The sequence below is a fragment of the Myripristis murdjan genome, chromosome 21, assembly GCF_902150065.1.
Source record: "Myripristis murdjan chromosome 21, fMyrMur1.1, whole genome shotgun sequence".
Lineage (NCBI taxonomy): Eukaryota > Metazoa > Chordata > Actinopteri > Holocentriformes > Holocentridae > Myripristis > Myripristis murdjan.
In genome coordinates this window covers 17,244,489-17,260,920 of record NC_044000.1, presented here as the reverse complement: position 1 = coordinate 17,260,920, position 16,432 = coordinate 17,244,489, and the positions used below count along the sequence as shown (strand labels likewise).

General features: G+C 43.8%; 1 protein-coding gene across 2 annotated transcripts in view; it reads left to right on the top strand.

Moving 5' to 3' along the window:
• Positions 1–16,432, top strand: part of LOC115379491 (FERM, ARHGEF and pleckstrin domain-containing protein 1) — a 50,478-nt gene that overhangs the window by 23,340 nt on the left and 10,706 nt on the right. The window contains exons 3-14 of one of the 2 annotated variants that reach the window (XM_030080205.1): positions 4,921–5,025; positions 5,115–5,157; positions 5,389–5,467; positions 6,795–6,892; positions 7,376–7,490; positions 8,797–8,944; positions 9,184–9,279; positions 9,383–9,546; positions 9,698–9,766; positions 9,852–9,927; positions 10,173–10,389; positions 16,024–16,199. In XM_030080205.1, the coding sequence (XP_029936065.1) occupies positions 4,921–5,025; positions 5,115–5,157; positions 5,389–5,467; positions 6,795–6,892; positions 7,376–7,490; positions 8,797–8,944; positions 9,184–9,279; positions 9,383–9,546; positions 9,698–9,766; positions 9,852–9,927; positions 10,173–10,389; positions 16,024–16,199 (1,386 nt within the window). Of the gene's footprint in view, positions 1–4,920; positions 5,026–5,114; positions 5,158–5,388; positions 5,468–6,794; positions 6,893–7,375; positions 7,491–8,796; positions 8,945–9,183; positions 9,280–9,382; positions 9,547–9,697; positions 9,767–9,851; positions 9,928–10,172; positions 10,390–16,023; positions 16,212–16,432 lie in introns of both variants that reach the window. The other variant, XM_030080204.1, reaches the window with a different exon arrangement.

Genomic DNA, 16,432 nt, shown 5'->3' with positions numbered 1-16,432 from the left:
TGAAGCGCTCTGAAAAGGGATTGAGGGAGAGGAAGGGAAAAGAGGGCCAATCTTTTTGGTAATTCCAGCTGCCTTAGAAACCCTTCTCGCCCTCAGTTTATTTTTATGATTCTCTAAATCAGGCATGAAAGAACTTGGTGATATCTTGCATGCATTCTGTGTTTTACATAATGCCATGTGTTCTTATTTGCAAGTGCAGCGAGACACATTCCCTCCAATCTTTTGGTGTCTTTCAATATGATCCTCTCGTAGAGCCTCTTCTGCAGCTTGTTTACTGACTCTACTAATTGTATGAACCCACAGCCATTAAATCAGTGCAGTGATTTGTGGCATTCGGGCTAACAGTGGGACGTCCTTGCACTGCACCGTTAACTATGCAGCACCACAACGGTCACAACAGGACACTTAATTATGCTTTATGCAAAATCAATATGTTTCTATGCCCAGACAGACTCCCTTGGAGTTTCAGGCAGGCAAAGTGGGGGGAAAAATTGTGAGAGCAGAGGAATAGGGTATCACGACTCGCTACCTCCATCTCAGGCTCATCCCCTATTGAATCCAGGGGACGTTCTTTTCATGGTTGTCCTCTCTGGGCCTTGAGGCTAGCCCACTGTGACAGAATGACTCTGACAGCTGTGGCAGCCCAATAACCACTTTCCCCACAGTTTTTATGTTGATGTTTTTCCTCTGCAGCTCAGGGGTTTGACAAAGAACAAAGGAGGGAAAATGGGGAGTTTTCATCACTTAATGCCCAAATGTTTCGCTCTGTCATTATATTTGAAATAACATTAACGCTCCATTTGGATGTTGTTTCACTGCAGCTAACACCAGAACTGTAAATCTTTCAGGTATCTGTTTGATAAATGAGAATAAAGCTGTTTGTGCTAATTCTGAGCACACTCATACTGTTGCACATACATGTTGTGAGAGTGTGCAGGTAATGTAAAAGAGATGGTAACTTGACAGGATTATCAGTAGGGCCTGCCTCCCCCGATCCCTCTCTCTTTGTCAGCGTGCCGCTGCAGTCGAGTCACCCTGGGCGCTCCTGCAACACATGACCTGAATCTCAATGAAGTATTACTGCCTCTGACCCCTCTGTCCTATCCTTCCCTTACAGTGTACATGTACCTGCTCATGCAAGCATGCACATGCACACCACATGTACTCAACTCATACATGCAAGCATACGTGCTTAAAGGCATTTTGAATTGGTACTTTATTGCTCTGTAACCCTGCCGTGGCACATAACAGAGCTGGTGACTGGCAGTGGGTTGTGCTCTTCACATATGTTTTCAATAGCAGTACCGGGAGGATTCTGTGTGGGAATATATCTGCCTGCTACTGTAAGCAGTTCTGTAATCTCAGCCCAGCCCTAAGCAGCGTTATCAGCAAAGCCACTTCAAATTATCCAAATTTATTCTCACGGTTTTTCACACACAGCTACACGTCTACAAATTCAGGATTGTGTTCAAGTATCATTTGAAAAATCAAGAGTTTTTACTGAGCTAAGCCTTACGCTCCTATCAGGCAAGCACAGCAAAAAGTCGAAAGTTGAAAGTCGACTGTTCCCCGGGTCCCCAGTTCCCCAATTACATTTGCTTATTTTCTTCTCTTAACCACACTGTCTCTTTCATCTCACTGTTTGCTTGCTGTGTTGTTTCTAAATGTCACAGCAGAAAAAATTCCAACTGTAAGATGACCGCTCCATGTCAGTCAAGGGAAAAACAAGAAGCATGGAATGACAGAATCGAATCGTTACATCCCTGCTGATATCCCACCCAACAATGGCTGACCCCCCCCCCACCCCCACCCCCACCCCACTCCAAAACCATCATGTGCTCCTCCAGTGCACCATAAGCATGACTCTCAAATCTAACCAGGCATGATTCCCTTTGTTCTCCCTCCTCATTTTGAGCCTGAAGGCATTGGCAGTCTGTTCACCACCCATACCATCCACCCTGCACCCTCCTCCTCCTCCTCCTCCTCCTCCTCCTCCTCCTCCTCCTCCCCCCCTTGGAGAAGTTTGGTGTGCACTGGGCTGGCTCGCTTTGGATGAAGTGGACCATACCAACATTTCCTATGGGGGTAAACCTGGGGGAGGGGGGCGAATGCAAAGCTTTTACACCTGACCTCTCAAAGGTTTTTGTGCTGACAAGAGTTTACTAACAAGAGGTGAGAATGAGGAGGAGGATGAGGAGGGGGGTGGGGTGGAGGGAGTCTGGTCTTGCCCTAAGTGGAAATCCAAGCATACATGTGTGCAGACATTGCTGTCATCTTTATTTACCCTTCTCCTGTCAGCCAGAGCATGTAGAGGTCAGTATAGCGGAGATAGCATGTCTACCGTCCTGCGAGCCTATGTTCAAACATGATGAACCCGGACAGATCCATCCTGAGTGTCTGGCCCGAGCTTGGACCGCTGACTCAGGCCCGGCTGACTGACACTGCAATTAGCTGCTGCTGTGTAAACCATCTGCAGTGCTTTCTTAGATAGAGGAGAGATTGGTGACATTTTCTTGGCATTGTAGATCATGAGAGAAATGTCAGCGGCTGAGCGTGATGCTTCCTTGTAAGCAGTGTAACCTTTTTGATAGGGAAAACACGCCATCCATTCTGCAGTATCTGGGGATATTGTGTGTATGTGGCGTGATTCTGTACTGCCTGGGTGAAAAGACAGTCTCCTCTAGACATGGGACGATATGAAAATTCGCTGAAAAAAAATTCATGATAATCAGGACCAAAATAATTATGATTTTCAGTATTGTCAAGATAGTGTCCCTTAACTTCCCCTCAGCACTTTTGTAGATTTAAGGGTTAAAGGGCTCTCAAGTGTTGTCATAGCTGGTTGGTGTGAGACCGTATAAAAAAGTGGCAGAGAAACCCAGTTTCTAACACTGTTATTGCAATAATAAAAATTTGAAAGTATCTAACCATTGGATACCTGGTAACCAACGTTGCCACAGTCTTGCACTTACCTCTATACATTCTCATGTTAATATTCATGTGTCTGTGTACACTGCATTGTACTGTAGTAATAATACTGTAGTAGTTTGCAGATCAATACTATTTAACAATACCACTGAGACTGAAGAAGTTGTCAGGACACAAATTGTCTTAATATGTCAAGGGCCTGTAGTACATCTCAATGGGATGTTAGAGCACAGAGTGTATGAGTTGTTGTCCCGGCGGCAGTCAATCACTCTGACTCATGTGCTTCATTAATGACAGGGTTCTCATTGTGTCGGCCGCAGCAATGTCAAATGGCAGCACTATTACTCCAGTCTGCAACTGCTGCTTTTAATCATGCACTGCCCAGCTCTAATCAGCTGCAGCCTGGCCCGCCTCTGCGCAGCTCATGGTCATTTTGTACTGACAGCAGATTTATAAGATTGCATACGCGAGCGCTCCACTAAGTCAAAAACGCTTTTTAGCCTTCATTCAGACATTCGACTCAATTCTCCCCGCTGCTGTTACTCCTGGAGCTTCTGACAAGTACATTTGTCCAAATATGTGCAGAAAATATTCACATAGAATTCCTATGGGGGGAGGGTTTGTTAGGCTCCTGCAAACACCAGTCTGACTGTTGGGCAGCAGTGTGTGAGAAGAGTGTGTTTTGGCTGGTGGCCTCTTTCCTCCATTCTCCCTGTGGTCTTCCTCATCAGCTCCTCACCATATGGAAACAGCTGGTCCTTGGTGGTAAAATGCCCTTCGCACTGCATGAGGCTGCCTGGAGAGAGACAGCAGTGCAGCAGGAAGGGGTGGTTGGCAGGGTTTATTTCGCGGAAGATTATGGATTTGGTTGTGAAAGTGTAAACCCTTTCACTAAGCTGTCAGAGCTTACGTTTTTTATTGTGTCACTACTCCCCTTTATATCATACATGGTCTCTAACTCTTCATTGTGAGATGAAAAGAGGATGTTACACAATGAAGTTGATTTTAGGGAATTGTAGTGGTCGCTTGCGCCATAGCAACCAGCTGTGAGAGTTAAATTTCAACATGAAGCACGATGGAGAATAGGTTGTGGAACACAAATGCCCAGAAACAGTCTTGAATCATTATCCGCGCCAGAGGGAACTGATACTGTAAACACTCACATAGCTGTGATACGCTGTGCTCTGGTGCAAACTAGTCACGAGAAGGCAGCCAGGCAGAAAGACTCCAGTTGTGTGCCCTACAGAGCTTTATGTCTTCTTTGGACATCCTCAGCTGGGTTTCCCTGGCAATCCCTGACATTTATTTGACCCTAAATGAGGACATTTCTCTCTCTAAAGATGTGGTTTCCTTGGTGTTTTCGTGTTGGAAGCATTTGGCAGAAAATGGGTGGTTAAGTCAATCTTCAAAGTGCTATGTTTGTGTATGTGTGTGTGTGTGTCTTCGGAGGGGTGAGGGGTGCATTTACCCTATCCTGATACTGTATTAGCCTCAAAGGCTTCTAGTCCATCACCAGTTTTTCAGCAGTGACACTGAAAACACAGATCAAAGTCTCGGCCCAACCCCCCTCAGCTACAACGGGGAGGATGGAGGCTTTTAGCAGTCAACTGAGCCTTTGAGGGGACGGGATGGAAAGAGGGAGGATGGCAGTAGAATTTAGACAGCTGGAGATGCCAGCTATTCTGTGACACCAACAACCGCGCAGTCTGTCAGGACTCCACAGAATTGAAAAGCAGTGGTCCCTTTTGTTTGTGGCTGATCTTTTGTGTCAGAGTTTCTCAGAGCCTGTCATTGGGGTGTCTTGATGTGTGGTGGTCCTTTATTTGATTAATAGACTGGAAAATGTCACAATGTCTCACAGGAGTGAATCACTGAGGAAATGTGAAGAGTAAAAATACAAATAGTTACATGGTCATAAAGGTATTCCCTTGTGTTAGTTTTCCCAGAATTAATTAGTCATGCTTTTCTTTTTTCTTTTTTTCTTGCTCACAGCAAAGAGCCTCCGGCAAGGTGCTGTTTGACCTGGTGTGTTCCCACATGAACCTCATCGAGGGTGACTACTTTGGCTTGGAGTTTCAGGATCATCACAAGATGATGGTGAGTGACACTGGAAAGCAACGTCAAATGGAGCCTGGGATATAAATCCCAGCACTTGTTTCATGATGTGCTTTTTGTTGTTTCCACAGGTTTGGTTGGATCTCATCAAGCCCATTATCAAGCAGCTCAGACGTAAGTGACGCTAACATTGAAAGACATCTTTCACTTTGTACTTATTGTTTTGGGAAAAAAAATCTGCCTGATCTGCCTCAATCTTCTCTATCAGGGGGTTATATGGAAGCGAAGGTAACCATCAAGTAAAGAGAATGAAATCCCCTTAAAGATGTATTTTGGATTTGTTTTCCAAACAATCTTTTATTACACTCTCACAATATGGCTGTGGTACTCATCTATCATCCACAGGACCAAAGCATACAACCCTGAGGTTTGTGGTAAAGTTCTTTCCCCCAGACCATGCTCAGCTGCTGGAGGAGCTGACCAGGTAAGATCCATGGTGGTCACCTCCTACATGGTTATTTCCCTTTATCTTTACATCATTTAGGCCTGTCTGTATGTGTAGTACGAAGAGTTTGTATATGTAAATGGTAATGACTTCTGATGTGACTGGAAGTGATTGCAAATGCAGAAATGAAACCCTTGCTCCAAGCCTCCCTGAAGATTTATTCCCTCCTCAGCTATGCAATTCACATTTCATGGCTGCCATGTTTCTCATTTAGCCCTCTGGAGATTACCACATAGCTAATGATTTTCTGGTTTCTGTTTTCTTACCGTGGAAATGACTCATGACTAGCATGCTTTCACATTCATAGTGTATGTACAATAATAGGCATACAGAAAATAATGTGCCCCTCCCAAATACACCCTGATGCTATTCAGTATTCCCAAAGTATCTTGATATCAGTAATTGTGCCCCCTTATGTAAAAACATGTGTTGTATTTTAATTGATTGTCCCCGTTTGTATTCATAGCTTTAATATAGTTTAGAACATATTAGGATCAATAAATTATTTTAAGTGTGTGAAATATGTTGTGCACAAAAAATGCCTTGAGATATTCTCTTCATTTTGTCATAAATATTGTGCCGTATAATAAAGAGGGCCAAATATGCAATTCACATCAAAGCTTCATCAGTTCAGCTTTGTGACAGATTGGTAACAGGGATAAATACAGAGACACTTCTTGCATAAGAATATAATCTGTACCTGTCATGATGGGTATTAAGGACCTGCTGACGCTTTGATGAGAAACACATAGTTTGACTCTTACATGGCGTAATAATTATAATAAACAATATCACAGACTCTGCAACAGATCACTTACACATTTTGGACTATATTGGTTACTGTGCTAGCTGGCAACCAGGAGAAGTAATAGTGATATGCACAGGGCATAAACCAATTCTTCAATATCTATCTATCTATCTATCTATCTATCTATCTATCTATCTATCTATCTATCTATGTGTGTGTGTGTGTGTATACACACACACACATATATATATATATATATATATATATTTTTTTTTTTTTTTTTTTTTTTTTTTAATTATTTAGTGTTGAGCCAAAAAATGCAAAGCTTTTCTGATGTAAACTAGGTCTTTTGTCGCATAAAAATAGCCTAGGTTATAATTGTGACCAGCCAAACCTTAAATACCACAGTTCTCTTTGATTTTGATTTGAATTACACAGTGCATGTTGTTTTTAAGCTGATCCAAGAGGTTCATTTGATCTTGCTCCAGTGTTGGAAACTGCTACCATATCTATCCTGCTGAATCCTGTCAGAGCCACTGTGTGATCTGCTCTATCCAGGTACCTGTTTGCCCTCCAGATAAAACAGGACCTGGCCTGTGGACGTCTGACCTGTAATGACAGCAGTGCTGCCCTGATGGTCTCCCATATTATCCAGTGTAAGTTCCTCATGACATTTCCTCACGCAGTCCAGCAGACCAGAGGAGTCAACAGAGCAGATAACCGTCTTGAAACCGTTTTTCACGCAGAGCTTATCCTCAAACATTGTCATACAGCATGGCGCGCAGCATTGCAAATTGAGAATCTATGTGTTGCTATGGATACCTTTCAGTCGGATTTCTGAACATAATCTGGCAGAACTGCCTCAGAACAACCACACGCAGTAGTGCCTTGCCAGGAAATACTGTGAGCCCTTGCACAGCCTGACATTGGTGAGCCATGATCTATTACCACAGGGATCTGTCAAAATGGTGATCAAAGACAAGGCTGGCTCTGATGACAATCAGTGAAACCTTATGTCTATATATAGATATGCAAAAGGGAAATCATTATCAGCCTAAGGTGTAACAGGTAAAACCTTGCTTTGACTGCTTTCATGACAATAACACAAAGTCTGCCCTCTTTTCTTTTTCCCTGTTTAGCTGAGATTGGGGACTTTGAGGAGAGCCAGTGCCGGTCACACCTCCTCAATAACAACTACATCCCAGATCAAATGGCCCTGATTGATAAAATCATGGAGTTTCACTCAAAGAATATGTGAGTTGTGAGACTGGACTGATTTTAGTTTGAGATTACTTGTCAAATCTTAAAATAAGCCACTCCTTGGATCCAGTGGTATTTTTGTAACACTGAGCTGAGGTCACTGAAACCATAGCTGAACACATAAATTATGCTCTACACCCCGCATAGGAAAAAGTAGTTTCAGACCACATGCATGTCCCGAGAGGATGTTTTGTAATGCAGGTGACACATTCAGGAAACTTGCATCTGAATGAATAGGCTCTTTCTCCGAGTGCTTGTTGGAATTCTTTATCATATAGGCCAAAACAGCCTACAGAGAAACTGTTTTACTGCTTCTACCCATTGGTGAATGTGGGATTGTCTACTGCTTTATCAACAAAAGGCTGCATTGCTCCCCAAAAAAGGACTGGAATCTTCCTTCAACTCAGCCAAATGAATCACACAGCTGTTGTCAGAGGGGTTAGCAGGTTAAACTTCAGATTTTCTGAGTCTACTTTCTTGTGTCTCATGCGTAGGTTTATGTAATTGAGTAGGCTCTTGAACTTGAATCTCTTCTCCCCAGTGTTTTTCCTCATCCCCAGCTTGTGAGTGATGTGCTGCTAGGACCACATCAGTGAAAACCTTCCAGATTGCCTTCCACCATTCTTCTCCAAATTGTCCTCATCAGTGCTTAGGTTTGAATAGGTGCCAAAGCGTTGCCAACCCTTGTCACCTCTGCATTACATTACATACAGGGCCATAGCAGAGATGGTGACGCAGCAGGGTGGCCACTACATAAAAGGAGCTGCGTTAGATGTGACTGCCCTCTCTGACTTACCCTTTTTTTTTCAAGGCTTTTCAGTTGATAACTGTAACCACAGTTCTTCTGGCTGGCTGCCACGCTGAGAGCTAAATCTCTAATTAAGTACCGCACACAGGAAACAGGAAGGCTTTGCCACTGATAAGAATTAGGAAAGTTAGTTAGTGTGCAGCTTTGCCACCCTACCCCACCCCCATCCCTCCAAAACCTTAACAGTGTCAGATAAACACGGGAAACCCAGATCCGCTTGTGCTCAGTTTTTCACCTCAATTAATTAAATACACATTAGGATTATTTGCCAGGATTTAAGACATTTGTAGCAGATTGCTGAAAGTATAATCAGTGCTACACTATGCACTGGGTAAGTCAGGGAACTAAAAACCTGGAAGTACAATTATCCCTTCGATTCTGCTGTGTCGTAATTCACCCTGCTTGTGCTTGTCTTGCAATACCCACAGATCTTTTTTTAGATTGTAAGTTCATTGTAGATTCACTTGTTACCGTTGTGTTGTGTGTTGCTAGTGGTCAGACACCAGCAGAATCAGACTATCAGTTGCTAGAGGTGGCACGCAGGCTGGAAATGTATGGGATTCGTCTTCACCCTGCCAAGGATCGTGAAGGCACCAGGCTTAGTCTGGCTGTGGCACATACCGGCGTCCTGGTCTTTCAGGTGAGTGACCCTGGATTGTAGGTCAGCACTTGGTAGAACATACGTGAATGGATGGCATGGGAAAAAAACTCCATGGATTGATTGATTAAATAAATATATACATACATGCATAAATACATAAATAAATCACATTTAAGTCTGGTTATTCCTAGAATTCCTCAGTTCGTAATAGAAAAGTGTGGTTATTATATTTTATTTTAGTCTAAGTTTTAAAGGTTAAATATATTCTTCATTTGCAGGGACACACAAAGATCAATGGCTTCAACTGGTCGAAGGTGCGCAAACTGAGCTTCAAAAGGAAACGCTTCCTCATCAAGCTGAGGCCAGATGTAAATGTAAGTCATGCAGTTTGACCATTGCGTGTAGATTTTAATAAGGCCGTTAAATTCAGAGCTCTTCAGCGGTTGGTATTGTGTGTTCTGTCTTTTTGTGCACCAGAGTTCATATCAGGACACACTGGAGTTCCTGATGGCCAGTAGGGACTGCTGTAAAGTCTTCTGGAAGATCTGTGTTGAATATCACGCCTTCTTCCGCCTCTTTGAGGAACCCAAGCCCAAGCCCAAGCCTGTGCTCTTTACACGAGGCTCCTCCTTCAGATTCAGGTAGAGAGAGTCTTAAGGGAACACAATAAAGCATCTCTCTGTCCCAGGACAGGAGACAGATAACCATCTCTGCATCTCACTTGACAACCACAGTGTACTACAGCTCTACTCAAATGTCACTTTGTTACCTCACTTGTGCTTGTCTCCACAGTGGCCGCACACAGAAGCAGGTGATTGATTATGTAAGGGAGTCTGAATTTAAGAAAATCCCATTTGAAAGGTAAGGGGTTCGTTCAGCTTTGACATATTTCTAGCTGAGCATACTTGGAGTGTAGAGCTCTGACCTCTGCCATTCTCTCTGGTAGGAAACACAGTCGGGTCCAACACAACAGTCGTCTGTCTCCGTTGCCTTCCCCACGCCACCATGAAGTGCCAACAGAAGTCAGTATCTCAGTCTTTCAATAGACTTAGACCATGAGCCACACACAGTTAAACAAGCCTTTTCTGAAGCTGCATCCACATTATGGCCATTATATGTCTTCATTTTTTACAAAGAAAGCCATAATTATATCAGAGTTCATTCAAAATGCCAGTACTTGGTTAGCATTCATAATTGATTCAACACATAATGGGTATAGTGTACATTTTAAGTTACTTCACATTCTCCCTCTGTCTCTTTTCCTTAGAGTTGTGCTCCTGGGGATAGAGTTGACTCTCCTTCTCGACGTCACTGGAAGGAGTCTGTGTTGGTGAGTGCTGAAGATCCCTTGGCTGCACGGAAACGAGCCAGCCCTTCCAGCCAGAGAAATGGCCGTGAGGATAGACCGGGGCCTGGGGCCAGGCCTGTGGCAGAGGAGGCAAGAGGCTCAGCCAGACAAGCCCACCCAGAACAACTGAGTACAGGTCCAGCATCTTGGATTGCTAAGGGCAGCAGCTCCTCCATCCCCTTCATTGACTGCAGTGACATAGATAGTGAATATGACGTGGTCAGGGGCCAAGTTAGCAGGTGGCAGACTAATCAAAACTACAGGGAGCAGGCCATGCCACGCCGTGGGTCTGGCACTGGGAGTGTAAACGGGCCTTTTCTGTCCCAGCAGGAGCACTTTCTTGGTAGGAAGAGGTGCAGAGAGTCCCCTTCCCCTTCTAAACACACAGTCAATATGAGCAGTGAGTTGGGTGAATCAGCTAAGCAGTCCTACCAAAGTGGTCACCAAAGTCCTGTCCGTAGTACTATGGTGGACATTAACGTCCATAGTAGGGAACGGCATAGCAGCAGCCCCCTCACGGTCCACCATGGTATAGGGTCTAAGAGCACTGTGGCCACAATTGTCATGAGCAACATTCATCAAACAAGTTCCCTCAGCCACGCTGAGCAGAACGGCCTCAGCTCAGCTCCCTCTCACTTGGATGACAGAAACCGGGGCATTAGTACATTCCAGGGTTCCCGCAGTGATGAGGGACCCACCCACTGTGGCAGCTACTCCCCTGTCCCAAGCCGCTCTCCTAACTCACAGAAGCTGCACAATGTGCATAAACGCTCAGACACTGATGCCTGTATCCCAAACCAGGGACCATCAAAACCAGCGCATGATTCACGCCCTGTTCTGCCCCGAGCTGAGCGCATGGCTGCTCTAGAGCGGCGAATGATGGCCAATGGCCTCTCAGTACCTGGCAAGGCCAAGTCCAGTCCAGGCCAGAAACGCCTAGGGCAGGCTGGTGTCACACATGTGGGAGCAGTTCAGATGAACGATGCCACCAACACCAGTGGTTCAGAGTCCAGTGAGTCCGAGGTGGAAAACACCAGGGGCAACACGAGCAGTCCTGTGAAGTATGGTAGCCCCATGGAGGCAAAATCCTCTTCTCCCTTACCGAGGAACAAATTCTCCTTTGGCAGCCTCCAGTTAGATGAGGAGGCAGATGAGGATGGATGTCATGCCTTTAATGATGAGGATGGGGGACAGATATTCAGCTGTTAGTGCACAAAGGGCCTCATACCCTCTCCAGAGAAATAGCCTCCAGAGGCTTCCACAGGGTACAGGTGGGCCAGTTGTAATGTTGTGTAATGGAAGTTGTGTTGGAAGTATTGTCCGATTGGTTATAGATTATTGGATCAGGGGATTACCCAGGTCTATACCATGGTTTACTAAGTGGCATTGTCCGAACCGAATGTCTGTCTTCCACTGGGATGTGCTGCCCTTTGCCAGATGGCATAAAGAAAGGGGTCAGTTGAGGGTTTTCTTGTCCATTACAAGGAACGATATTAACATCTCTGCAGAAATATACTAGTGCCATGTTACAATTTAACATTGTATAGCTACTCAAATGAAAACTATGACTAGATATAACTAGTGCTCTGTTTGAATCAGTTTTAAACCCGAGGATGATAAATAGGGAATTTGTTACCGCATTTGCACATTTTCTTATTCTGAGTTGACTGGATTTGCACTTTAAAGCAGTCTACAGCAATGCGTTGTAGTGCTGTTGAAGTTCAGTTGCTCAGCCTCAGATGCCTTCATTATGTCTTCCTATAGTTTTCTTCGTAAGGGACTGGTGATTATGTGGAGTCAATGTATATTTGTGGCACTGATTTTTAAATATATGTAGGCATTTATGGGAATAATCAAATAGTCTCTGCTTTGTTAATACTGTTTGTACAGTATTTGGCTTGTGTCTTTTATGAAAGTAGTAGGGTCAGCATCAGGTAGTTTCAGCTGGGGACTGGAGTGGTATCTAATCTGTGTTACAAATATCAATTGATATTCCATATTGTTGATGTTTACAGTAAGCCTGCTCCCAGCGAAACTAGTAATCTAATGCTTTTTGCTTACAAAGTTGAGAGGGACAGGCAAGAAAAATAATAGCAGTACTTAGTGTTATCTCATAATGTTTTGGTGAATATTATCTAATAACAGGTCAGCAGTGGCCTGGTCAAGCTGAGGTTAACTATAATTTTCATTTAGTTTTAGTAAAATGTTTGTTGCAGTGGAAGCTCAGCCACTCCAAATCAGTTTATGGCTGTTGACATCCTCCTCTGCACTGACCCATGTTTGAATATCTCTGGCATTAATTTGGTGTTGTACTCAGCTGAGCCAAGCACTCCAAACGTGAGCATGTACACAAAATTCACTGGTTTGCCCTTTTCCAAAGCTTGCAGTATTTTTAACAAAATGGCACTGCACTTTCATTTCTGTTTTCTGGCTCTTTGACGTTCTTTCACATCTTTATCCTCATGTTAATTTGTTCTGCATTGTGTTATTTGACGAAGAAAGTGATGATATTCATGTCACAATTCTGTTCTTTCTGTTTCTTTTTCTTTGTCTGATATGAGCACTGGTCTGTCAGCATGAAAGTGTCTGATCATGTCTCTTTTTTCCCAGCTTTGACTGCATGTAAACCTGTACCTGTTCTGTCACTCACTATGTAAGGAGGAAAATGCGAGATTACCATAATATGGGTTCCCTTCACTGCAGTGATCCAGCTAACAGTTAAATACAGGTAGAGGACACGGGGCAGACTGGAGGAGATAGTGTGTCAGGTTAAGGATGACAGGAGCTTGGGAATAGGAAGGAAAGTAGGAGCTGGGTTTTGCATGTGCTTTATGTGTGTGTGTGCATGTGTACTATACGTGTGAAAGGCAGTTTAAGGGCAACACCTCAAAGCGCCAAGTCTCACAGCTCATCCATCACTGTCCACCGCTTCTGCAGCTCTCCCAGACATTTTTAGCGCTGACGTCATACCACATATTCATAGTGAGATTTTGTGGTTTTACTGGCAATTTGGCATGATGTGTGTATTTCAATATTCAGTTTTCATCAGATATTTTAATTAACAATACAATACAATAATCTAGATTTTCTAAATTATTTGATGTTTGAACATGGTTTACACAGCGAGCACATTATCAAGGCGGCATCACATGCATTGAATGAACTGACGTGTAACAACACTGTGAAATAGAGAGGATTTGTTTACGAGTGGGAGTTACTGGATCTCTGCAGTGTGAGGGAGCCTTCTGCCGTGCACAAAGCTCTCCTATAGATCTGGAGTGAAAATCTGCCGCCCCTAGCCAAAATATTTTTAGGGCAGATCAGAGTAAATCAAGTTCTTGATTTGATCATTCATTTCTGATCCATTTAAATCATTGCGTTTGCCAAGGACGAAATATTTTGGCAGGGAGTTCTGTTTTTGCCCGCCTGTCCGTCTGTCTGTCCGCCCTTCAGCCTGTCAGCAGGAAAACTCAAAAAGTACTGGATGAGTTTGCACAAAACTTGATGGGAAGGTTAGTCATGGGCCAGCGAGGAAGCACAAACTGAGTCATAGTTTCTAAACACATCCATGTGATACCATGAAACTTGGCGGGCAGGTTGGTCATGTGTCAAGGCTGCTGTTTTCCAGGACCTTGCCTAGCCTGTTGGTAGCCTTAGTGACACTAACACCCTGCCAGGGACAGTGTAAAATGCTGCTGACCCAATTCTCACTGTTTGAACTTCAGTGCTTTAATATAGTTAAGTTACTCACCAAAGTACAGATAGTTTTGGAATCATAAACAACTTAAAAAAAAATACATTCTAACATGAAATGTGGCCTTTGCACTTTCAGAGCTAACATGGCCCATTGACACATGCACCAGTTTTCTTCATCTGAGCACAAAACAAGACTCTGATCTTCTAAATGCATCCTCATAACATCATAAAGCCCAGTGGGGAGATTTGTCATGGGCCAATGCACCACTGACCAACTTTCCCTGCTTATTAGCTGAGAGGGGCGTGTCCAATAAAAAACAGCATTGGCAAAAGGGGGTGCGGCTTAGAACAAACAGGGCTGCAACTTCCAGCTGTGACTGTGGCAGAGCCCTGCACTCTACTGGCTCAAATTCCCTGGACTAAAGGCGAGGCTTGTGTGTGTTTGCAATCACTGTTATCATTCAGGGTTTGTTTCCTGTGCATGCTGCGCTAACCCAGGGCTGAACCATGACGTAATCATGCTCTTCTGCCTGGGCTCCTTACTACACATACGTTTATAACTTTAGCACTCTCAGTCAGTTCACTGTAATTTCATCATCTCATGTGGCCGATGCAGAAAGTTGATATTAGAGCATATATTAAAAATAGGCTAGCATAAACTATGGTTTGATTCAAAAGCGCATTTTTATATGTGTAAAACTGAATGTATCACTGAATTGAATAGAGGACTGATTTGTGTTCCTGGATGATGTCTATGTTCCCTCATTACCAGCTGATTTCTTTGGAAAAGTAATAACACAATCATAACACAAGTGTCACAGGGTTGTTGATGAAATCCTCATTTCAATACGATCTTTGTGATAATCAATGTTAGACGAGGCCTAGAAGATTATTCAGTAATTCATTAACTCAGAGACCTGTCTTAATGCACTTGTCCCCCTCTTTCATTCAGTCTCTTCTCCGCTCACTCACAATGTCCCTTTTGACACGCACAGAGCTTTGACACCTCCTCTTGGAGATTTCTTCTCATTTAACTTTGTATACAGTTGTGTGAAACTAGTGTCAATAAAGATGACCTCTATCACGTGAGATTTCTGAATCTTCTTTTTGAGATCCCAACATTGTTGTCTGGTGATCACTGTAGATTCTAGACCTTTCCTTGTCAGCCTCCCTGTAGTGTTGTAGATGCAGTGTTGGTTGGTTTGCTGAATGTCTGTATATAGTTTTTTGTATACACTCACTTGTAGCTATCTTGTAGATGTGTTTGTGTGCCTGTGTTGTGGTTTCCCCTCCTTTCCTCTGTAGTGTTTAGAGCAAATCCTAACCAAAGTTGTGCTGGTGTATTAAACAAATCGCAACCATGAGGTGTACAGTATTGGCGTACATGTGTGTGTGTGTGTGCAACCACTGTTGCCTTTATGTCACCATGCCAAAGGACAGCAGAGAATAGTGGGCATGTAGCAGCTATAACATAGTAAGTAAGCTTAGTTAACATTAGTACACTGTAGATGACACCAAGTGAGCTATTCCTCCTGATCATCCTGCAGTATGAGTCTTAGCTCCTATAATGATGGAAACCTAGACGTGGCACCAAGAGCAGAGTGCCAGAGCTGTCTGGACAGTCGAGTGAGTCACGACTGACTCTCAGTAGCTGCAGGCAAATCCCCCTGCTAGACCTCATTAGCATTTGTTTTTTTGTTTTTTTGTTTTTTTTTGCGTGGCTTAAGAGAATGCTAAACCTGGGTCAAATTTGCTTTTAATGGTTTACTTTAGCCCACTTCGTTACCTGATGGGTGGGGTTTGTCATGTAAGACAGTGAAATGAGTGCCACAAAGTTTAATTACCACTCATCAGAACATTTTTGAATTCATAATACTTAATGTGATTGATAGTTTACCAGACTCTGTCTAAACTCTTCTGACATTTCTAATTACACAGCACTTCAAGTAGGTGCTAAGATTATTCACATTGTTTGGCCCAGGTCTGGTAGTCTGTTGTGTTATCACTTTAATTGCTTCATTCTAACTTTGCCTTTTCCCCCTCTTCACTGCGGTTCCTGCATGTCCCACTGCAGGAGTGGTGTCCAACAGCCCTCACCTCTCCGCGTCCTCTGGCCACTCCCAAGGCATGGTGAACGGCCAGAAGTCACTGGAGCTTTGCAGTCACAGTCCGGACGGCCGACAGCCCTCGCCCCTCACCAGCCCCCTGCTCAACGATGCCAGCAGCATCCGCACCGATGATGAAGACGAGGTTCGGAGGAAGGTTTGTGGCTCAGTGAGGCCCCCCCTTAAAAATACAGAAAAGCGCACTGATGAGATGCTTTGTTATATCAGTTTTTTTTTTTCAAGCGTGTACTTCAAAGCCACTGTCACACACTTAAAATAGCACAGGACCTAGATTACCTGTCCTAAATAATTCTCCACCGGGACTGAAGCTGTGTACTTTCTACTAAATCTGCTAGAAGAAATAGGTTAGTTGACAGG